The 24,431-nt window shown below is 45.4% G+C and overlaps 1 protein-coding gene across 1 annotated transcript in view; it reads left to right on the top strand.

The window, feature by feature from the left end:
• Window positions 1-24,431, top strand: part of LOC138282815 (transient receptor potential channel pyrexia-like) — a 1,013,831-nt gene that overhangs the window by 130,615 nt on the left and 858,785 nt on the right. The window contains exon 3 of the mRNA XM_069220730.1: window positions 6,111-6,259. Within this exon, the coding sequence (XP_069076831.1) occupies window positions 6,111-6,259 (149 nt within the window). The remainder of the gene's footprint in view (window positions 1-6,110; window positions 6,260-24,431) is intronic.

Below are 24,431 nucleotides of genomic sequence, written 5' to 3'. Positions count from 1 at the left end.
CATTATGGTCTGGGGCCATATTGCCCATCCCATGAAGTGGGCGAGTGGGACCGTCGTCTCCATGTCTGCCAGTGCATCCCAGTAAGCAAGGTGTATGTCTAAATCCCTGTGTGTCTGAAGTAGGAGGAAAGCAAATAACTCCCAAAAACAACACGAGCTGCCCAGTGGCAGGTATACACTTGAACCCCCCAACTTCCACCCCACCCCATACTTCCCTCCTGAAGCATCTGTCACCCTCAGAAAACATTAAACTCTTGAAAACCCAAACTTAAGCTAACCAGCTGTGGTGACCTTTCCATAAGGCCGGTTGTGTCGTTTATCTCTTGTTATGTAACTGTCTACTGAATGTTGATCAAGTGTTGATTTTGACTCTCCCTTCCCCGTTCCTCCCGGTAACTCAAAGCGTTGGACTCCGGGACAGATCAGAATCACTGGAGGGGTCCTCTTGGCCAGGGGGCAACCCCCTGACAGCCCCTTTAATTCCCCTTGAGTCTCGTTTGTGTCCTTCTCTCCGTAGAGGGCCCAGACCGGCAGACCCCTCCCACAGCCGCAACAAGGGAGAACATCCTCTATGCCTCCCAGACCGGGTATGCTGGCTCTTTGGTCGTGAGGGCAGGTGATCCAAGCCCAGAGCTGCCCCCCCTGCACCGCCCTGTTGGGGACTGCCTACAGATGTTGTCAGCGGACTCCTCGGTCAGCCGTGGCCAGGCTGCCGCAGGACACTAAAAAAAATGGGTTTTGTTGGCGTGTACCATTCTGAGGCAAGACGGTCAAAGAAAACGGTAAGGTATTTCCATTGCCCTCAATTTGTGCTTTACTTCTGTGTGGGAACGGCGTTGTTGTTGAACCTCCCTGGTGTAGTCTGGGAACATAAGAACCTTTTCTCCACTGCAGTGCAGTTCACCCTGGGCACGGGCCACCTGCAACACCACATCCCTGTCTTTATAGTTGAAAAATCGAAGTATTACTGGTCTCGGCGAGGATCTCGGGGGGTGAGAGGTGCTGGCCTGCAGCGTTCTATTAGTTCGTTCTATGGCAAACCAAGGTGTGCGGAAACTCGGCAGCATCCAAGATTTAAACTAGTCCTCTAGATAGGAGGCAAGGGAGGAAGTCTGTGTTTTCAGGGATGCCAATTATGCAAATGTTGCATCGTTAGCGATTTTCTGCGTCTTCTCCTCTGCTGTGTAACTCGGATATCCGAGCTGGGTGACATCTGTTTTCAACGTACTCATTTCGTCTTCCATGCTGGACAATCTGGATTCCTCCTCCATAATCCTGGCTGTAGCATTGCACAGATCCTGACTCACGAGGGCCACGTCCACCCTGACCTTCCTGATTTTTGTCTCTACTGCCGCTTGGGAGAAATTTGTGGCCTGAAGGATGGTGGTCACATCTCCTGCGGGCAGGGACTTCCCTCTCTTCTCCCGCTCACCAGCAGAGGTCGAGCCCCTGCCTGTGGCGAACTGGTCTATGCACGTTTGCGCTGATGTGAACCGGGCCAGTTTGTCCTTGCCCATTGGGGCCCTCAGCTGGTTTCTACGCCTGTTATAGCCGAGTAATTTGGGGGCTCCAACGTCCGTCAATCCAGGGCTCAGCTCAAGTTTATATGGGGCTCCATGAAAAGAGTCTCCACTCCAAGGCGTGTGGCCGTAGCCCCCCTCCTCAAAACTTGGAGCCACTGCTGAGATCACCGGAACCCTCACCTACGTCCACAGGGTCCCAGCAGGTCCGCACCACTGTGCTTCTCACCCTTCTGTGATTGTGCCACTGTCCCTCCTCTGCAGATCCACTCCGGTCAACACCTTTCTCCAATCCTCCCAGGTTCCATTGCTCCCGAGTGCATGCCTCCCTCGCTATCGGTGGACCCCCCTGCGTCTCCAGCCGGATCACTCAGGGATGGGGGCCACCATCGTCTCATTCAGGGGTTGGGGGAGACACCCCGCAGTCAAATCCCCCACCCCGGTCTACAGTCGCACCCCCCCACCTCCACTGCCGTAGAAGGTCTAAGGTCCTCTGGGCCCAGTCCCAAAGCACAGCCACGCTCTTCTGTAATGTCTGCCGCGACGCGGACCCAGCCAATGGCCTGCACCCGGTGCACCGGACAGGGGCCTCCTCTGCACACCGAGGCCGTTGCCCCTTTCCGCTCCCTTTGGGCAGCGGCGCACCAGTCAGCCTCTGCCCCCAGAGGCTACAACCTCAGCAGGACCAATTGACTCGGGCCCCAACCGGGCCCCAGGTCTCTCTTCAGGTGGCCTGGCCGCAGCCACCCCCTCTCACCGCCACAGTCTCATGGGCGGCAGCGCTTCTTTTCTCTTGCGACCCTGCACTTGGCTGCATCTATGCCCCCAGAGCAGAAGGGGGCTGCAGGACACCTCTCCCAGCCACCTCAGCATGCCGCTCCTGTCACTCTCCTCACGCCAGATGGCCTGGTCCCAGGCACTCCCAACATTAAAGGGTAGTGCCTCAACGCGCTGATCAGATGGTGGCTGCCATTTTGCACGGAAGCACCTTGCTCCTCAGGGTCTGCTCGCAAACAGGACTCTGCAATTAACAGGGGTTTGTTGGGCTTAGGCGAGGACAGATGACTGAGGGATTGGGAGCACTTTTAAAGTGTGACTGCCATCTTGATGCTTTGGCCACGCCGCCCAGATCCGTTTTGTTGCCCTTAGGACTCTGGGCATTTTACCACTGCTAACCAGGCTAAAGTGTATGTACCCACTCCCCTAAAACATGGTATTAAAACATGGAAACATTGGTGTATCCACATTGGGCATATTTAATTTACTTGTAAGTCCCTAGTAAAGATTACTATATGTGCCCAGGGCCTGTAAATTAATTGCTACTAGTTGACCCCCAGCACTGATTGTGCCACCCACTTAAGTAGCCCTTTAAACATGACTCATGCCTGCCACGGCAGAGTCTTTATATGCAAATCTACTGCCATGTCGACTTGGCATTTAAAACCCCTTACCAAGTCTTAAACTCTGCTTTTATTACATATAAGACACCATTAAGGTAGGCCGTGGGTAGCCCCTGGGGTAGGGTGCATTGTAAGTAAAAGGCAGGATATATGCTTCTTAGTTTTACATGTCCTGGTAATGAAAAACTCCCGAATTCATTTGTCACTACTGCGAGGCCTACCCTTTTCGTTAGGGATTGCTTAATACCTTTATTAAGTGTAATTTCTGAATGAGAAGAATTAGGGCTGTTGTGTTTGGTACCTTTGGACTTGTATTAATAAATCCTCTTTAATGGCAAAGTTGGATTTTTGATTACAACTTGAAAAAACGCCACTTTTAGAAAGTTGGCATTTTTCTGCTCTTAAGCCCTGTGTGCCTGCTGCCTGCCTCCAATATACATCTGGATTGTGTGACAACTGGGCTCTCTGAATTCCCTGTAGACAGTTGCACACAAAGGGAGCTGAGGTGTGCCACTTACATCCTGTTGGCCCATCACCAGGCTGAAATGCCCTCCTGAGCTAGATGGGAGGGAGGAGCTGACAGTTGCACCTGAATAGGGCTGTGCCTGTCCCCATACAAAGAGCTGCATAACCCCTGTGGTGTGTCTGGAGCCAGGGCAGGAAAGAGAGGAGCTATGTGCACTTCAAAGCCCCTCTTTGAATTCACCCCCACTTCAAAGGCATGACTGGGTATTAGAAATGGACTTCTGACTAACAAATCAGCACCCTTCTGGGCCTGAGGATACTCTGCCACTCTGCTGGATTTTGCTGAACTCCTGTTTTGCTGTGCCTGCCCTGCTGCCTGCTACCCTCCTTTCCTGGGATGAAAAGGGCTCAACCTGCATCTCTTCACCCCAGAACCAAGTGACCCTAAGGGCTTGCTGGCTTGCCTCCTGTTCTGAAGTCTCAGAGCCATCAAAGACTTCCTTCAATCCTGTTTCAGCTGTGGGACTTTGCCAGCTGTGAGTTCAGCCCTGCCAAGAGGTGTGAATCCAGCCCTAGGCATTGAAAGTGGGCTTTGTAGCTGTTCTTCTACAAATATCGATACACTGACGCAGTTGCGCCGATAGGAACCGCTGCATCCTCCCTCAATGCTGACGCTTTGCTGCTGCTGAGGACGAGGACTTCAATCGATGACTGTGTGGCTTTTGGTAGAAGCATTCACTACCAGCCTAAGCAGTTCACCTTTCATCACTGGATGTGCAGCTCCACGGCGATGCATCATCTTCAACGCAAAGGGTTTGACACCACACCTGAAGGCAATTGCTTCCACGCCTACCCGGTTACATGGCTGGATGACAGCACATCTCTTGGCTATGCGGATTGGCACCAATGCACCACCTCTTCAGCGCTGATGCAACCCTTCATCCAAGGTACTTTTCAGAAGGCCTCACATGGTCCTGTAGCCAGCCTGCCCTTCATTGTGGTTGGCCTGAACTTTGGGTTTATCCGAGTCTAGTGTGACCTCTAACATTTTAGCGTTATTGACTTCTAAGCACCATATGGCAGTTATTCTTTACAAAATCATATCTTGAGTTCTACTTAGTTGATTTTTGTAGTTTTTATCTTGTTTATTCTTCTGCTTTGGTGTGGAATCTTTCTGGTACTTTCACTGTGATACTGTTTAAATGTTGCAATACTTTACACATGGCCTCTTAAGTTAAGCCAGACTGCTCTGTGCCAACCTACCAGGGGGTGAGCACAGGTTAATTTAGGAAGTGTATCTGACTTACCCTGACTAGGATTGTGGCCCCTACTTGGACATGGCGCATACCTCTACCAACTAGAGACGCAATTTTTAACACCCCTGTCATATTCAATATCCAAAAAGGTAATCTTTTGCACATATAAAAAGATAATTAACAATTCTCCAGTTACACAGAGTAAGATTAAGGAAAGGTAGGCAGCTGACCTTGGAACAATGGTAGGCTAGGACTGAGAGGAAGGCCTAAAGTGTCTGAGAGAGGTGGCTAAGATTCTCCACAGTCTGTTACTTCAGAACCCGAGTGGCTAAATTTGTTAGGCCCACCTCTTTACCTTAAGAGACCTGAGTGAGTGGAAACTTTTTTTCCATACCCTTTGGACCTATCACCGCTTGAAGTGATTCTGGTCAGGGCACTGGCATAACGAAACCTGAGGGGGGCCTCCCCTGCAAAGTACATGGAGGGGGTCCCCCTCCTGGCCCACCACCTACTAGATTTGCTGAGAGGTCCCCTGGAGGTTGGGGGTCCCCGCACAACGGGGGCTTCATGGGCTTTTGTTATGCTACTGGATCAGGTTAGGAGCTGCTTTGAGCAAATGATAAAAGTTCTGTTGAGAAACAATGGGAAAGTCCTTCTACTGGGTATTTGGAAGTCAAGTATTTGAAATTGCTATGTAATTTAGTTCTGATTGTCGTGAGACCTAATGCTGCCTGATATTTGGAGCTACTGATCCCGGTAAATTGGAAGAGTGGAAGAAGGGCATGGGCTCCCAAGTATTTGAAATTGCTATGTAATTTAGTTCTGATTGTCGTGAGACCTAATGCTGCCTGATATTTGGAGCTACTGATCCCGGTAAATTGGAAGAGTGGAAGAAGGGCATGGGCTCATGCATGGTATCAGCAAAATATATTTATCTGGGAAGGAGTTGCCCGTAGAAACATGACAAGATATTCTAAAGACTATCATGGATTAAATTAATACTTAGTAGTCTGTTGGGAAGTGGGGGAGCCTTGTCTGGTCTGAGACAAGGCAGAATTGTGAGGGTTGACTATGCTGCCCTGCACCGAGTGTACAGGTCCAAGTACAGTATTGCTGTAAAGTTATATGCCAGTACTTGTTGACAAGACCATCTCTCGTGCTACATCTACTCTGCTTCCTCTGCACTATATACAATAGATATCTGTAATGGCTTCTTAGTTTTTGAAAACTAATTTAAAATATTATAAAGAAAAAAGACAATGGGTCAAGCCACTGGCTATACGTTGGAAATTAAGTCTATGGGTCAAAAGAGGTTGACCTAAAGCACCTGATTTAAGTTATGGAGCACAATTAAATTCGCCATGAACAGGAGAGCCATACAGGTTCAACCTAAGAATGTTTTTTGCATGTTTGCTATTATAAATGTTAGTATTATTTCCAATTGTTACTTTTTGTTGTTTACAATGCAGCGCAGTCCGGTACAGCAACCTACTTGGGATTAGCAGCTCATCTGCAAGGAGAAGAAGACAGCCAACCTCTCCTCCCTCAGCAAGTACCCACAGAAAGATCCCACCTGACAATTATTGACTTTTTCATCAGTGTATCGAAGAAAGGAGAGGTGATTATTAATAACAATTTCATGTATTTGTCGAAGAGAAATGTTCAGGGGAGGACATAAATAATCAAAACTGCTGGAAAGCACATGACTCTGGGAAAATGACCTCATCCTCATCTCCCCACGCCTCAAGCTTTAACCATGTGCACAAGAGCACATTATGTTCAAGATGATCCTTCTTCAATACAAATGTTCTCTGTAGAGTGCTGCAGACCAGCATGGGATTAATAAGGCAAATATTTAAGAAAAGAGTTTATGCAGACCCTGCATATTTATGTGATCAACCTCTAGATGTTAGAGGTTTGAATTCCAGACAGCACAACTCAGCCTGTCAGTGGCCTGAAGCAATTTAATGAGTGGCCATGTCCATTTTTCTCACAACTCTCGTCTGTCCTCATTAAAGTAGCCATTTTGCTGACAGTAAAAGGGTTTCACTTGCCTTATTTTTTTTCTCCACACTCTATTCTTTTCAAATTCTGAATTTTTGTGATTCTTCAATCTTCTCCTTGACCTCTTGTGGAAAAGTTCGAACTCCCCTCCTTACCTGATTAATTCATGCTCATTTCTCTCTCACTAGCAGATTTTGAGAAGCCTTTAGCCAGGGAGATGCAGGGTTCCCCAAAGAGAATATTGGTGCAAGCAAGGTCATCAAATCCTCATGTCATGGGTAGGTCGCCAGTGTAGACCCCTGATCAACGCTTTAGCACACCTTCATTTAGATTCTCTGCCACCAGACTGGCCACATTATTCTACACAAACTGAAGACAGAATAACAGAACTTTAGAGTGCCTTAAATAAGGGGCGTTTCTCTATCAAGAGAGGCTCATGCCTCGATTATGGAAAGTTTACCTATCCCCTTGAGGAATGAATTTCATGACTTTACAGAACTTAAATAGATTGAAAGAACTGAGAGATGCAACAGCCCAAATGTGTGTGGTCAGTCTCAAGTCACTGATTGACGTATAGTCGAATTCTCACCCATTGTGTCCTTCCTGCCTTCAGACAGCTGCTCAATCCACTCACACTGATCTTTGCTCACCCTTCCTTTTCAGCTTCTACATTTAACATGTATCATTAATTTTTAATGTGTTCTTTCCACGTCCGATTGATAATCTGTGAACTTTCTCTCCCATTCCTGAAAGAGAGCTCACGCTGCTTGAGCCCCATCTGATCGTGTTCTTTCTGCCCCTATTTGTCATCTCTGTCTTTATTACTTTCATTCTTGTACTTGGGCTTTTATGACTGTTTTCACATTACACAGTGTCATATTCAAGTTGAAATGGTGTTCATCTGCCTTACCCATATAAAACACTCTGCAATGTACCTCTTTAAAATATCCTACCAATGGCTAGCTCCACGTAGGGTGTAACCCCCAAATGAAACTGAAGAGCAATTTTCTGGAGTGTACCTCACCTGACCACACTCATATTCGATCTTCGATTTTGTTGCTATTACTTGAAATCACGCAGGGAATCGGGAGTCAATGGTTTTACGTACGTCCTTAAGTTTGTGGAGGGAAGGCCAAGACAGGCACCTCCATTTTGTGTTCCTCTGCATCTCCCCTGTGTCCTGATACAGCCCAGTGTTCAAGGATTGCAAAAAGACCTAGGTAAGGAGCCCAAAGTTTTTTCTTGGTAAATAGTATTATTTGTTCAAAAGTGTTTGTTTTACTGTGGACTCTCTGTGTTTCAGGCAGCCTGGCCTCTTTTAAAGTGGTGTTTTTTTAATTTATTTTTTATCGTTTTTGCCGTGACTGTGAATTCCCTTGCTAGATTGTGGCACCCCCCCCCCCACCCCGCCCCCCCTTTTTTTGTATTTTTTCCTTTAAAAAAGCCCAATTTTTAGAGTGTGCGCCCAGCACTATTGCAGTGTTTGTCTCTTAAACAATCTCCCCCTTACCTGGAAAGTAGACTCTGCTAGCTTGGAAGTGTGGATTCAGCCTGTCTGTATCCGAGGAGATTCTAAATAGAGCAGCAGTTGCCTTTCCCCCCTGCCCACAGGGACTGGAGTTTAGTTAACTTGCTCCTTATATAAGTTCCTTTTGGTTGTTGCATATGCTGTTGTGATAGGTTGTTGGGAGACGGTGTTTCATTGGTTGCTAGCTCCAGGGATGCAGTTATGATTGGTGGGTAGGGCTGAGATTCTGATTGGCTGTTGGTTCTAGGGCTGTGGTTGGTGGATAGGGTTGGGATTCTGATTGGCTGTTGGTTCTAGGGCTGTGATTGGTGGATAGGGCTGGGATTGTGATTGGCTGTTGGTTCTAGGGCTGGGGCTGTGATTGGTGATTAGGGCTGGGTCTCCCATTAGTTGGCTAAATCAGGGTTTGAAATTGGATTGGCTAGGGTTAGGACCAGCTTCTTATTGGCCAGTAGGGCTATAAAAGGCTGGGATTCAGGGCGTCTCAACCTGGGCATCGAGGCAAAGGGTGGAGAGGACAAGGGCAGTTGTCTGTTTGGGCCTGTTCGGGACAGGTAGGGACTAGGGCCAGAAATGCTGCCCAATTCACATATGACCATGAATGGTGTCAGCCCCTACACATCTCTCAACATGCAACCACATATTCTACAAAGGCTTCCAAACCATGCATCACAAACTGCTTTGACAGATTGCATTGCCACATCACCCAACACAATACCCTACATACAACACATATACACATACCCCCCACAACTACTACAGTCAAACACCTTCATTCTCACAGCAAACACTACTCTGTTCCCTCCCACTAACACTACCTGCCACCACCCACACAATACAAAACTACAACATACATTTCGCTCAGTTTCAGTTTCCCAGATACACACTCTCTGCTGATACTAACCAACACTATCCACTGTTTGCTCCACACAGACCACCTGTCATCATAATGATACCCAAACCCTGCATTCAAACACATCATCTACAAACACTCTTCCCCTCTCTTCACCAATTACACACAACCATACAATCCCCACATTTCACTCCACCACACATTACCTCTTACGGTCATCACAACTAATACTTACTTCCCTGACACACACCCATCACCTCTTACACACCTCATACATTCATCTCCAAAACACATCAACACCCCATCTAACACTCAAATTCCACTTAGCAGCACTAACTCACATACAAATCCCTCACCAAAAACAACTACACCAATATCCTCTCTCATTATTCCACAAAAACAATACCGACCACAGACATCAGCACATCAAAGCAACACAAACTTACATTACACTCATCGTCATACCCACTCCCACCCCCAGGACTACACAAAGGATACAAATTCCATCCTATCTCCACCCCTACCCCCCCACTCTTCACAAACACCTACCACAAGCACCCCAACCCAGCAACTTTCATTCACTCGCCTCGCCTCCATTGCACAATTTAGAGCCTTACATCATGATCCACATGCTCCTCCACCATCCCTAACCCATACTCCATCCACACTAAACAAACGCAAACAAAATAAAAAACATGCCACTCATAGCAACCTCGCATCCCCTTGTCTGTTACATAATAAAACTACCCTACAAAAAACACTACACTCCTGATGGCTCTCTCAGCCACCAAGTCCACCACCCACACACACAGACCCAACAAAATGCCTCCTTAAGCTGCTGGAAGAGGAACACTATATTGAAAAGCAAGACTATTGTGAGCCTCAAACAGTTATCACAACTAGCAACACTCCTGCTTCAAGCTCACATTACACTACTTACCCTTCTACTAAACAAAACAACACTACCACTAACACACCTTTTCTAAACTGCCAGCTCATAAATGCTCGATCACTCTCAAAAAACAAGCACCACATCTACGACCTGCTCACAGACACACAACCTGACTTACTATTCATTACTGAATCCTGGTTGGGCGATGACATGGCACCAGTGTTGCACGAAGCCGTTCCTCCCGGCTATCAAACCATCACACAAAACCGTATAGGCAAGAGAGGAGGTGGACTAGCTATTATATTCAAACAGGCAATGAACCTCAGTAAAACAGACAACATCTCCATACAAGGTTGTGAAGCCCTCCTTACCAGATGCCACCCTACTCCAACTTCCTCCTGTAACTTTCTCCTCCTTTACAGACCTCCACCTAACAACTCCACTTTCCCAGATGCTTTTCTTGACAGTCTCAAACCTTATTACACTATTCTCCAATCTATGCATTCTTGGGGATCTAAACATTTGGTTTGACAAATGTTATTAAATGTTGTTGTTTAAATGTTATTGTTTTGTGCTGCAAAAGCCCTCTTCCGGCCCCCTCCCTCTAGACAAGCCCCGCCCCTTATGTCCAGGAAAACTAAAATGATAATAACATCAAGTTATTATCATTTTATTTTTCCTTTCCCCACAATACAGTTGGGCGACGCTCCTCCGCCTTAGCGGAGGAGCCGCACCTGGACTATGCTCACAGTATTTTGTTGAGTTATTCAAAAGTCAATTTTTGCTTATTTCACTTTAACTTTATAAGCTTCTCAAAAATTTGTGTTACTGTTGTTATCAATAAAAATAAATTGGAAAAGGCCTTTTCATCAGAGCATAGTACTAATTTGGCCCACATTTTCTCTGTGTAATTCCAAACATCTGTTGACCTTTCCTAAATTGGATTACTAGCAGATCTAGGGCAAACACTAGTGAGTAGTGCCGTCAACTGTTTCAGGGTAAACTGTTCACAAGTCAAACGATTTGTTAACAGAGTCACATTCAAGTGCTTGTATAATAACCTGGCCCATCTTAGGAATACTTTTGGTTTCTTAGATCAGTTCAGCATCTTCAGTTGCTAGCACTTTAACACAGTTTCGAAAACATTCACTGTGTCAAGCTATATTGCGTTATTTTTGTGTTCCGTGTATGTCCAGCAGCCATATGGTTAAGTGAGAGCCTTATACATGTGGATGCCACTCCACTGTGAATTAAAGTTTTAATAACTTCACATTAAATTCAAGCAAGGCTTTTCTCACAGTTTTAAAGCTTGAATTCATTATTGAATATGGGGTTGCAGTACGTTTTTTCAGCTTTCTTCACCAGAATGTACTTGATGTTTGTCTTTTGGACAACAGATGCTTTGGGCACATACAACTTTTTAACAGCTCCTTTCCTGAAATTGAAAACAGGCAGGCAGTGATAGAGAGAGAGAATTTCAAACAAGATTTAGTACTCTTATATATCCAGAAATTGCAATGCAAGGCAAAGGACCTGTCAGGCTGCTTTGATTGCTTTTACAGTAAGGTTCATTGGTGAGACATGAACTGGCTCACAGTATAGTAGAAGATAGGCAGAAAATGTACAGGAGCAATAACAGCATGGTTTAACCTTTAACGACTACTCATTCCTCACTTGAGTCACAGAGCTGAGAAGGAGAGATGAAGAGAGGACAACAATCTGGTTGTTGCTGAAAAAATCTTCACCTATGGAGGACTATGGAGGAGTGACAGTAGTTTTACACAAATCTGTGGAACTGGGAATCAATTCACAGTGTGGGCAAGCTAGCCTCCTTTTCACCCACAGGAACAAAAGGGATCTAGGTTCTGACTAGGTATGCCTCTCTGCTGTTGGAATTTCCCTCTTGAAGCTAGGGTAATTTCGAAGATCCTGAAGAAACAATAAAGTATCTCTGCTTGGAGGAGAACCAACAAAGCAGTAGCAAATGGACATTTGTCTGTGGCATGAGTGTTTAATTGTGAGAGGTCATTATGCAATTTTATCCTGTGGTCTGATGTTCAAGAAGACTTTCCTGGAGGTTTAGTGATTGTGCACTTTCTGAGTTCAAGGGAAGAATCTACGGAAAATTGACAGTTTCTGCCTATGGAGGACTGGGATAAGGTCCCTTACCCAGAAAACAGTTGTCTTTAGCAGCTGCCTCTTCCTAGTTAGTCCTGCCTGGAGCTTTTACCCATGAATTTCAGGACTATAAAAATGGAGAATCCCACACTGGAGAGTCCTACTCAGATACAGTTTACTGCCATGCCCTGCTGAATATTTCTCTAGAAAAGATTCAACAATGGAAAGGTAAAACCGTTGCCAGCAATAAACCATAAACTTGTATTTCACCTTTTCCAATGGTGATCAGCCAGAAAGGGTACTAGGCCCTGTTCCTCCATTAATTTGACCGTGGTAAAACAACAATTATTACCATATATACGCAATCAAAGGTCTGCATCAAGGGTGTCTAAGATCTGGTCAACTGCATTAGATTGATTTGCATTGAATTTTGGTTCCCATTGCTTTCTGTGGAAATGTTTTCTTTTTAAGAACTCCTAAGGCCGCGTTTTTTTAAATTTTTTGTTTTGATGTAATTTTAATAATTTGTCTGCACTAATTTGGTATTCTTACTTATTTCTTAAACTTCAGTATTGTTATGCTGCTGCTATTCATGTGTCACATACTGCCTCTGAGGAAGGCCTTGCTACTGCCATGCTACCAAGGGTAATCTAGGGCTTCCTCACAGACACCTGTGTACTAAGGTATTGGATTGTTTTGACTCCTTGAAGCTAACTATATAAACTATTTCTCTCCCACTACGCTCTTTGTACAATGATAGAGCCTCTTTGAGAGATTTATTGAACATGCATTCTCAGACTCCGAGATCTCTGTTAAGATGTGCCTATTTACGAAGTACGTGATTTGAGAAGCGAGAGGCCTGGATCATGATAAAAATAGATGTTCTTTGTAAATATAACATAAAAGCGACTCCCATTCCAAGGACAGGGATTGGAAACATATGCTCCTTATTCCCCAAGAAACTTTATTTTTAACAATATTATTTGATGTCTTATATCAAGCAATAGAGGGCTTTATAGTTTTCCTCGTGTAGATTATCTACAGAGGCTAGGACCAATTTCCACCATTTAACCCGCTCATCACCACTATCCATCATCTGTTCCTGACTCTGGGTTTGATCTCAAGAAGAAAATTTACCCTCTGTTACTAAGATTGTGGACCCTCACATCTTGGCCAAGAACAAGCTATACTAACTATTCCTCCCCAGCCTTTTCAGCGTATTAAGTGTATATAATCAGTTACATGGATTTTTCTATATCATAATACTTGTTGTTTGTGCAAGAATTTATCCTCCCTTTAATTGACACATTTAATCTGTTGCAAATCCATGTAGACATCTTGATCACGGAGCATTGAGTTCCATTACTCATTATAAACTGGATGGATTTCTCCATACTTCCAAGTTAATTATGTTCTCCTGCCCACCATCCAAGAACATCCTCTATATTGCCTTCAGCTCTTTTCTTCCTGCCTCTTCACCGGATACCAACACCTGCAGCATATCCTTGTCCACCTGTCCAGCAAACTAAGATGTTTGTTTTCATGTGAATCACAGGGATTCTGATCCGATTTCCAATATGTGGTGAATTTGTCAACTCACTATTCTAGAATGCTCCCATCAGTGGTAAGCAAAACCTTTTTTCCTTCTCTTCTCTCTATTCATATATTATCAGGGCTTGATCTAAGGTACAGACTTGATACAAATTCTGATGATATTGCCTCAATCTCCTACCTGTGTGGGCAGGTAAGTAAAGATTTAGGTAGAGGTTCACCACCAGAATGTCATCAGAGGACCTAAGAGGTAAGGATATGGAAAGAGAGAAAATACTAAAAAGGACTATGCCACCTCAGCCACTAGACGCAGAAGGTAAAGTGAGTTTGTTACAATTTATCTATAGAACAGCTCAATAGAAAGTGTATGTGATAATTACGGAGCTACTCCATCCCCTTTGGGGCTATTGCTTTTCCCATGTCACCCACTTACGACCGGTTGATGGAGGACCATCTTTCCTTACTCCACCAGGATGTGTTGGCTCTCTTGGCCAAGGGAGCTACAGAGGGGATGCCAACATCAGAAGTAGGTCATTGTTATTCACAATATTTTCTGGTGGCCAAGAAAGATGGAGGCCTCCGTCCTATACTTGCCCTGTGCCTTCTTAATCTCACCCTCAAACAAGAGAAATCCAAAATGCTCATGCTCACTCAAGTCCTGTCTGCCGTGGATCTGAGAGACTGGAAGGTGGAATTGGACTTGCAGGACGCATATTTTCACAACCCCGTCCTGCACACCCACCGACATTACCTGCGGTTCATGGTGGGCCAAGTGTATTTTCAATTTGACCTCACTAGCAGTCCTCGCATCACAGCTTATCTGCAAAGGTCAGGGATTCCAGTCTTTCCCTACCTCATTGGCTGTGGAAAGCAAGTTCACCCCCACACAATTGTCTCCCACCTCCAGACTACAATGAACCTCCTGTGCTCACTGGGGTTTGCTATCAACGTGATAAAGTCACATCTGAGTCCATCTCAAACATTACCTTTCATTGGAGCTGTTCTGGAAACAGTGCAGTTTCGGGTGTGCAGAGTGTTGAGCATGGGCATCCAGTCATGCAGGCTCTTCGGGGATTTTCTGTAGCAGCAACAGGGGGTTCTGGACCTGCACACCCTCCGCCTTCATGCATGGAGATTGAGCGGCAACGGCTGACAGCTTTCAACTGTTCTCCCTAGGTCTGTGATGGTATTTTGGCACCCAGGCATCCCTCCACCAAGACAGTATACACCTGCCACTGGGATCAAATTTGTGGCATGATGTGAATCCTGAAACACTGATCCCCAGGTCTTGTTATTTCTTCTTTCTTTGGCAGATCAGGGCTCTGCTCTGGGCACAGTTAAGGGCTATCTTTCAGCCATCTCTGCGTTTTTAAGCTGGCTTGATCAATTTTCTTTATTTAAATCACCTGTTGTAACAAGATTTCCTAATGGCCTGCAACACTTGTTTCCCCCAGGCCATTCATCATGCCCCAGTGAGATTTGAACCTGGTCCTCACTTGCCTGAGGTGCATGCTTTTAGAGCCATTGCACAACTGCCCTCTTCAGTTATTGACCACCAAAATCATTTTCCTAATGGCCATTAGATCAGCCAGAATAGTCAGCGAGTTGCAGGCATGCTTGGTGCATCTTCCGTATACCACCATATATCCTGACAAACTGGTTCTCAGGACACATGCCTCCTTAGTTCTGAAGGTAGTCACTCCTTTTCACATAGGCTAGACCATCATGCTGCCTACCTTTTTTTGCCCCTCCTCACCCTCCTGAAGAAGAGGAGAAACAACACCACTACCTTGACCGCACAAAAAAGAATTGAGGGTAGATGATTAACTCTTCATAGGGTACTTCAGGGCCAAGAAAGGAAAGACTCTGCAGAAATGAATCATCTCTTGCTGCTTAGTGCTCTGCATAAAGATCTGCTACGCATTGGCCAAGAAGCAGCCAACTGAGGGTTTGTGTTGTCATTCTACTAGAGCCAAAACTGCGACCACTATGTTAGCTCATGGAGTTTCAGTCCTAGACATCTGTCAGGCTGCAACGTGGGCTTCCTTAATTATGTTGGTAAGCACTACTGCCTAGATAGTCTGGTCCATTGGGACGGGTATTTTGCCAATTCAGTCCTGCAGGACTTTCTGATCTAAACTGGGTTTGCAACCCACCTCTGGGAAGGCATTGCTTGGGTATCTATTCTAAGGTAAGGAATCTGTGGCTAGAAATCTCTATTAGATAAACACGTTGCTTACCTTTGGTAACGCCTTATCTGGTGCAGACTCTGTCTAGCCACATATTCCTTACCGACCCTCCCCGTTCTGTAACCTGATTTAAAGGATGAGGGTTTCCTCTTAAAAGGGTCCTAGAAATTCACACCATTGGTCAGTCTTTATCGTGGCTCCATGCTTGTTGCATGGAAAGTAGTGAAAATAAACTGATGTCAGTGCGCAGATGTTGCACCTATATAGGTGCTGCGCACATCAGTTCCATCGTGTAGCCGAATTATGCCACCTACTGTTTTTTAGGGGTGCTGCTTGAATGTTCAGATCCAATCTGATGCATGGGGATAATTCTCAGGTAAGGAATCAGCAGGAAGATAGATTCTCCACCAGATGAGGCATTACTGAATGTGTAATGTGTTCTTCTATGTTACACTCTACCAGCAGGTATTTATCTTTTCTTAATTACCTGACACGTCTTGGGCACTCTTAATAATTGTCTTCTGATGCATATTTCGTAAATATGATTTGGAAGGCTTACGCATGCGAGTCCCCCTTGGTTAAAGTATATCTTTACTTTGGTATGCCCCACCACTGGAAATGATCGAAGAATTTTGCATTCTGAATTGCCTTTAGTACTTTTGAAGACCTTAGGCTGATGTTTTGACTACATCAGTCAATTTAAATATATTACTTAATATGAAGAGCATGAAATTGGCTTTACAGCAGATGGTACCCCTTCTGTCGGCACTAAACTGTGATGAGGGTGGATTTGAACCAACCAGTAATGGGTTCTTCGGCCATTCTAATTTAGCAGTGGCAATTAGGGCATGAGTCTCCAATAAATCCAGGCCAACCAGTAGCAACACAGGATTGAGAATGTTAATGTTATAGAATGAATCCTGCAATAGTAACAACAGTAGTCAATAACCATATTTTGCACAATAAAAACAAAACACCCAGGAAGTACAGTGAAGTAAATTGAAGACCATTCCTCTTAACTGTTTGGGTACATATTCTAGATGTTATCATGATATCTAGCAAGATGTCTCAATAATTGGAATTAAGCGTAAGTATCAATGGTTTTTGACCATTCCCTGGCCTTGAAAGCCTTGCTAGGCAATAGTGATCCAGCCTTATACACTTCAGGTCAGCCCATCAACCAAGGAAGAAGGCCTCCCTTGCAATTTTGAATCTGGTAGATCATGACCTGTACAGGGGAGTACTACAGTGATATTACCCAAGGTAACTGGTGCCAGGATCCTTAGTAAAGTACAGAAAAGAGTGTTAGAAAAAGGACTGGGCACAAATAAGGTTACTGAAGGTACACAAGGCAATTGAGAACAGATGAAAGATCATTTACCATATTAATTAATGTATTATGGTGTATGTCAAGAAAATGAACTCCTAATAAGTAATCATTCTGGGTGTGTGACTATAGTTAAGACAGGTGCAGTTTTAAGTGGTGATGTGTTTGTTGTGCGGGTTGCTTTTTGAGAAGCATCAACCATCGATAGAGTAACATAAATACAATTGTTCCCTACTGATGCTCAACACTTAGGGACAGACTTAAGAAAAGTGGTGCTGCACCCAATGCAGCCTCACTGTTCTTGCACCCCTTAGTGCCCCTCCTCCGCCACCATGTGTGCGCCTCATTTAAAATACAGCGCACCATGGCACATGATGGGGGACAATAGCATCAAAAATGTTTACGCTATTGATGTCCTGTTCAGGGTTAGCGTCAGTTTTGGCGCTAACCATGAACAGAACATAGAGGCCCATTATAACCAACAATGTGTCCCCTTTTAACGCCTGCTCCGAGCAGGTGTTAAAAGTAGCCACAAACAGTGATGCAGTGGCTAAGAGATTCCACTGTGCCATTTTTGCGTTCCCCCTAATGGGGAATGCCCCCTTTGCATACATTATGCATGGTGCATGAATTATGTGGTGCAAAGGGCTATAAAGTAGTGAAATGCATGCATACATTGCACCACTTTGTAAATATGGCGCAGCGATTTCTAAAGCCTAACGCTGCTTAGCCTAAAAAAACATGGCACTAATGTGGTGCTAGTGCTTCTTAACTTTGGGCCTTACTGTTTGCTAGCAGCAGATGAAGCACAAATTAGAAATGCATCACATACCAGGCCAGTAGCATTTCTCTGTGAATTATACGTTTTTTGTGCATGTTCCTTGTGCAGAGTAAAAGGCTGCAACAGGGAGTGCAGAATTATTAGGCAAATGAGTATTTTGACCACATCATCCTCTTTATGCATGTTGTCTTACTCCAAGCTGTACAGGCTCGAAAGCCTACTACCAATTAAGCATATTAGGTGATGTGCATCTCTGTAATGAGAAGGGGTGTGGTCTAATGACATCAACACCCTATATCAGGTGTGCATAATTATTAGGCAACTTCCTTTCCTTTGGCAAAATGGGTCAAAAGAAGGACTTGACAGGCTCAGAAAAGTCAAAAATAGTGAGATATCTTGCAGAGGGATGCAGCACTCTTAAAATTGCAAAGCTTCTGAAGCGTGATCATCGAACAATCAAGCGTTTCATTCAAAATAGTCAACAGGGTCGCAAGAAGCGTGTGGAAAAACCAAGGCGCAAAATAACTGCCCATGAACTGAGAAAAGTCAAGCGTGCAGCTGCCACGATGCCACTTGCCACCAGTTTGGCCATATTTCAGAGCTGCAACATCACTGGAGTGCCCAAAAGCACAAGGTGTGCAATACTCAGAGACATGGCCAAGGTAAGAAAGGCTGAAAGACGACCACCACTGAACAAGACACACAAGCTGAAACGTCAAGACTGGGCCAAGAAATATCTCAAGACTGATATTTCTAAGGTTTTATGGACTGATGAAATGAGAGTGAGTCTTGATGGGCCAGATGGATGGGCCCGTGGCTGGATTGGTAAAGGGCAGAGAGCTCCAGTCCGACTCAGACGCCAGCAAGGTGGAGGTGGAGTACTGGTTTGGGCTGGTATCATCAAAGATGAGCTTGTGGGGCCTTTTCGGGTTGAGGATGGAGTCAAGCTCAACTCCCAGTCCTACTGCCAGTTCCTGGAAGACACCTTCTTCAAGCAGTGGTACAGGAAGAAGTCTGCATCCTTCAAGAAAAACATGATTTTCATGCAGGACAATGCTCCATCACACGCGTCCAAGTACTCCACAGCGTGGCTGGCAAGAAAGGGTATAAAAGAAGGAAATCTAATGACATGGCCTCCTTGTTCACCTGATCTGAACCCCATTGAGAACCTGTGGTCCATCATCAAATGTGAGATTTACAAGGAGGGAAAACAGTACAACTCTCTGAACAGTGTCTGGGAGGCTGTGGTTGCTGCTGCACGCAATGTTGATGGTGAACAGATCAAAACACTGACAGAATCCATGGATGGCAGGCTTTTGAGTGTCCTTGCAAAGAAAGGTGGCTATATTGGTCACTGATTTTTTGTTGTTTTGTTTTTGAATGTCAGAAATGTATATTTGTGAATGTTGAGATGTTATATTGGTTTCACTGGTAATAATAAATAATTGAAATGGGTATATATTTTTTTTTGTTGAGTTGCCTAATAATTATGCACAGTAATAGTCACCTGCACACACAGATATCCCCCTAACATAGCTAAAACTAAAAACAAACTAAAAACTACTTCCAAAAATATTCAGCTTTGATATTAATGAGTTTTTGGGTTCAATGAGAACATGGTTGTTGTTCAATAATAAAATTAATCCTCAAAAATACAACTTGCCTAATAATTCTGCACTCCCTGTATATTGCCAGTCAGTAGCTAACATTTTGATGTAAATCAGAAGGCAGTATCTTTCTTCAGAGCACCCTTTTACTTCATTTCCTCCACTCCCCTGAGATTTCTGAATGGCAGTATCCTTTAGCAGTAGGGTTCACTGGGCTGAGGTCGTGATGAGAGGTCTAAACCAGATTATGACCTAAAAGTAGTGTCTCAAAAGTGGTTTCGTAATAATAGAGTCCTTCAAATTTGAGATTCATGTTTTGCCTTGTTCATTCTGTCTCCAGGGTACCTAATTTCTGCTCTCACAGATTTTGGGTCGTTTTTGATATTTGCAACATCATTACCACTTTTAGAAGAACATATTTCATTCAGGGTCTTCTCTCCTAACCCCCTTCGATCGCCTCCACCTGTTTGCCCTTCACAGAGCTGTCTGGGTTTTAATTAGCTCATTTACCTTTTTTGCCCTCCTCTAGGCAGAAAAAGACCTGGCCTCTGGTAGCAGGAGGGCATGAGTGGTCTTAATAATGCCCATTTAGCAGGGATTACGCATCTCTATAATGGACAGGAAAAAATGAAGAACTAGAAATTATTACTTTGAAATGAAACCCACTAAATAGACTTTCAGGAACTATTGATTCCTAGAGCTACCCTAGTCTTTCTGTCTACATCCCCAACTGAAGGATAACCAGTTCTGGTCCTGGCAGAAAGAAGGACAACTCATTTCTAGGGGAGGGACGAGATGGAGGAACTAAGACCCTGAAGCTGGGAGTAGGATATGTTTCGTTTTTGTTTGATGGTCTCAGAGAGGGGTGCTGAAAAGAAAGATGTGGAAATTCTCTTAGAGAGTAGTCAGGACAAGGTGTAGGGAATGTTCCAATTACCAGCAAGTGCAAAGGATAAGAGTCGCTCTCCACCACATCATCAGAACATTAGTGTACGTAGAAAAACATCTTGAAGAAATAAGACTGTCTGACTGCTGAGTGGGAGAATCCCAGGAAATGCACACAGACTCCTAACTCCTGTTGGAGCCCAGGAAGTGGAATTACACCCCAAGGGTCAGGTGGTTGGTCACTTTTAGCTAGTACAGGAAACAGAAGAACACCTGCCTCCAAAAGGCTTAGCTGAGTAATGTGAACTGGACGTTCAGAGGGTGTGGCTGGAGAGAAGCTTGTTGCGAAGAAGCCTTCCCTTGGGATCTTAGTGCTGCAGGAGGGTCCAGGAAGAACTTTCAAACAATTTGAGAAACTTGGAGATTTACAGTTTAGAGGGAAGTGAAAATCCTTATATTTCACTTTACAACCAAGAAAAGTTAATCAATACTTACATTGGCACCGCTTTGCATTGCAAAGGGACAATTAGTGGCATATGAGAGGCCTCACAAACTAATAACATATGTTGGCTCAAGTGTATTTTCTAATGTGCATTGATACCGAATTTCTCATCACCTTGATGAAGATCCACTGAAAATGGTGTACTTTACAGAATAACTCAACCACACCTACATTTGAATGAAAGAAATTTTGGAATTCAAATTGAGCGAAATCAGAGCTCTCAGCTGGTTGGAGGCACAGTGCTTCCAGTGATGTCATTTAGGGATTGTCAAGGGTCGCAGCTGTGACCATGGCTGTGCCCATGCAACCACAAGCCTCTAATGCCAATGGCGGCATCAGAAACCGGGGTGTTCGGACAAATTAACAAATAAAAGCAAACATTTTGAAGCTCAGGCTGAGGTAAACTTGTTGCAAATTGTTTACATTTGAACAGGTATTCAGCCAGTCCGACTGGTCCTCTGACAACCACAGCAACCGACCTTTAAGGTCTCCCTAACAGAAGTTACCTACAACCTTTGAAGGTTAGAGGAGAATAGAGAAAGCCTGGGGCACACAGAATGTAAAGCCTCTCCGTAGTATCATACTTAGCCCGGTTTGGATGGAAGGTTGTCACCTGACATGCATTATACCTGCCTGGCCAGTATTTTTATGCCAAGCCCAGTGAAAATATTTGGAAAATCAACCGAGTCCAGGATTTTTCCCCTTTGAAATCTAAACTTAAAGCAGCAAACACACTGTAGGAGGCTGGCCTGGCTTATAGTGGGTACCTTGTGGTACTTACACCTTGTGCCAGGTCCAGTTATCACTTATTAGTAGAATAGAGGTGTTTCTAGCAGCTTAGGCGGTTAGAGGTAGCTATGGCAAAGCAGCTTAGGCTGAACTAGGAGACATGCAAAGCTCCTACTATACCACTTGCATCGTGTAGCACAATATCATAAGAAAACACAATACTCAGATACTAAAGATAAAGGTACTTTTATTTTAGTGACAATATGCCACAAGTATCTGAGGATACCCTCACTTACGAGGTAAGTAATATACACAAATTGTATGTATGCAGACCCAAAATAGGTAAGTAACAGTAAGAAAAGTAGTGCAAACAACGTAGAATCACAATAGGATGCAGTAGGTAGACATAGGCCTGGGGGCAACACAAACCATATACTCCAAAAGTGGAATGCGAATCACGAATGGACCCCAGGTCTATGGGAAGTTGTAGAGGGTCGCTGGGAATGTGAGAAAACAGTAAGGGTGTCCAAAATACCCCACCCCAAGACCCTGAAAAGTAGGAGTAAAGTTACCCTGCTACCCCAGAAAGACAGTATAGTCGTGATAGGGGATTCTGCAAGAACCACAACTGCTGCCAAAGCACTGAAAATGGATTCCTGGACCTGAGGACCTGCAAAATAAGGGGACCAAGTCCAAGAGTCACGTAAGTGTCTGGGGGGGCAGGAGCCCACTAAACACCGGATGAAGGTGCAAAGGGGCTGCCTCCGGGTGGAAGAAGCCAAAGATTTTGCAACAACGGATGGTGCCAGGAACTTTCCCTTTGGTGAGATGATGTCCCACGGCGTGCTGGAGGGTGCAGAAGTGTTTCCACTCAGAAGTACCGCAAACAAGCCTTGCTAGCTGCAAGAGTCGCGGTTGAGGGTTTTGGGTACTGCTGGGGCCCAGGAAGGACCAGGATGTCGCCCCTTGGAAGAGGAGACAGAGGGGGCGCTCAGAAACTCAGAGAGCCCCCACAGAAGCAGACAGCACCCGCACAAGTAACAGAACAGGCACTTAGAAGATCTGAGGACAGTGGTCAACTCAGAGTCACAAAGGAGAGTCCCACGACGTCGGAGTCCAACTCAGCGAGTTAGGCAATGCAGGACGGAGTGCTGGGGACCCAGGCTAGGCTGTGTACAAAGGAAGTCCTGGAAAAGTGCACAGAAGCCGGAGCAGCTGCAAATCACGCAGTACACAGGTTTGCTGTCTGGCGTGGGGAGGCAAGGACTTACCTCCACTAAATTTGGACAGAAGGGCCACTGGACTGTGGGATACACTTGGACCCAGCTCCTGTGTTCCAGGGACCATGCTCGTCCAGATGAGAGGGGACCCAGAGGACCGGTGATGCAGAAGTTTGGTGCCTGCGTTGGCAGGGGGAAGATTCCGTCGACCCACAGGAGATTTCTTCTTGGCTTCCAGTGCAGGGTGAAGGCAGACAGCCCTCAGAGCATGCACCACCAGGAAACAGTCGAGAAAGCCATGAGGATGAGGCGCTACAATGTTGCTGGTAGTCGTCTTGCTACTTTGTTGCGGTTTTGCAGGCGTCCTGGAGCAGTCAGTGGTCGATACTTGGCAGAAGTCGAAGAGGGAAGTGCAGAGGAACTCTGGTGAGCTCTTGCATTCGTTATCTGAGGAACAGCCTAGAGGAGAGACCCTAAATAGCCCAAAAAGTAGGTTTGGCTACTGAGAAAGGAGGCTTGGCTACTAAGAGGTAAGCACCTATCAGGAGGGGTCTCTGACGTCACCTGCTGGCACTGGCCACTAAGAGCTGTCCATTGTACACCAACACCTCTGAGTCCAAGGTGGCAGAGGTCTGGGACACACTGGAGGAGCTCTGGGCTCGTCCTCTGGGAGGTGCTGGTCAGGGGAGTGGTCACTCCCCTTTCCTTTGTCAAGTTTCGTGCCAGAGCAGGGGCTGGGGGATCTCTGAACCGGTGTAGACTGGCTTATGCAGAGATGGGCACCATCTGTGCCCATCAAAGCATTTCCAGAGGCTGGGAGTAGCTACTCCTCCCCAGCCCTTCACACCTATTTCCAAAGGGAGAGGGTGTAACACCCTCTCTCAGAGGAAATCCTTTGTTCTGCCTTCCTGGGACTGGGCTGCCCAGACCCCAGGAGGGCAGAAACCTGTCTGAGGGTTGGCAGCAGCGGTAGTTGCAGAGAAAACCTCAGAGAGCTAGTTTGGCAGTACCCGGGGTCCATGCTGGAGCCCCGGGGATGCATGGGATTGTCACCCCAATACCAGAATGGTATTGGGGACAATTTCATGATCTTAGACATGTTACATGGCCATGTTCGGAGTTACCATTGTGAAGTTGCACATAGGTATTGACCTATGTGTAGTTCACACATGTAATGGTGTCCCCGCACTCACAAAGTCCGGGGAAATTGCCCTGAACAATGTGGGGGGCACCTTGACTAGTGCCAGGGTGCCCTCACACTTAGTAAAGATAAGGTGCAAAGTTCCTAAGTGAGGGTTAGACATATAGGTGACTTATAAGCCACTTAAGTGCAGTGTAAAATTGCTGTGAAATAACGTGGACGTTATTTCACTCAGGCTGCAGTGGCAGTCCTGTGTAATAATTGTCTGAGCTCCCTATGGGTGGCAAAGGAAATGTTGTAGGCCATAGGGATCTCCTGGTACCCCAATACCCTGGGTACCTAGGTACCATAATACTAGGGAATCATAAGGGTGTTCCAGTGTGCCAGTGAGAATTGGTAAAATTAGTCACTAGCCTGCAGTGACAATTTTAAAAGCAGAGAGAGCATATACACTGAGGTTCTG

The sequence above is a fragment of the Pleurodeles waltl genome, chromosome 2_2 (assembly GCF_031143425.1).
Source record: "Pleurodeles waltl isolate 20211129_DDA chromosome 2_2, aPleWal1.hap1.20221129, whole genome shotgun sequence".
NCBI lineage: Eukaryota > Metazoa > Chordata > Amphibia > Caudata > Salamandridae > Pleurodeles > Pleurodeles waltl.
This window is presented reverse-complemented; position numbering and strand designations above follow the sequence as displayed.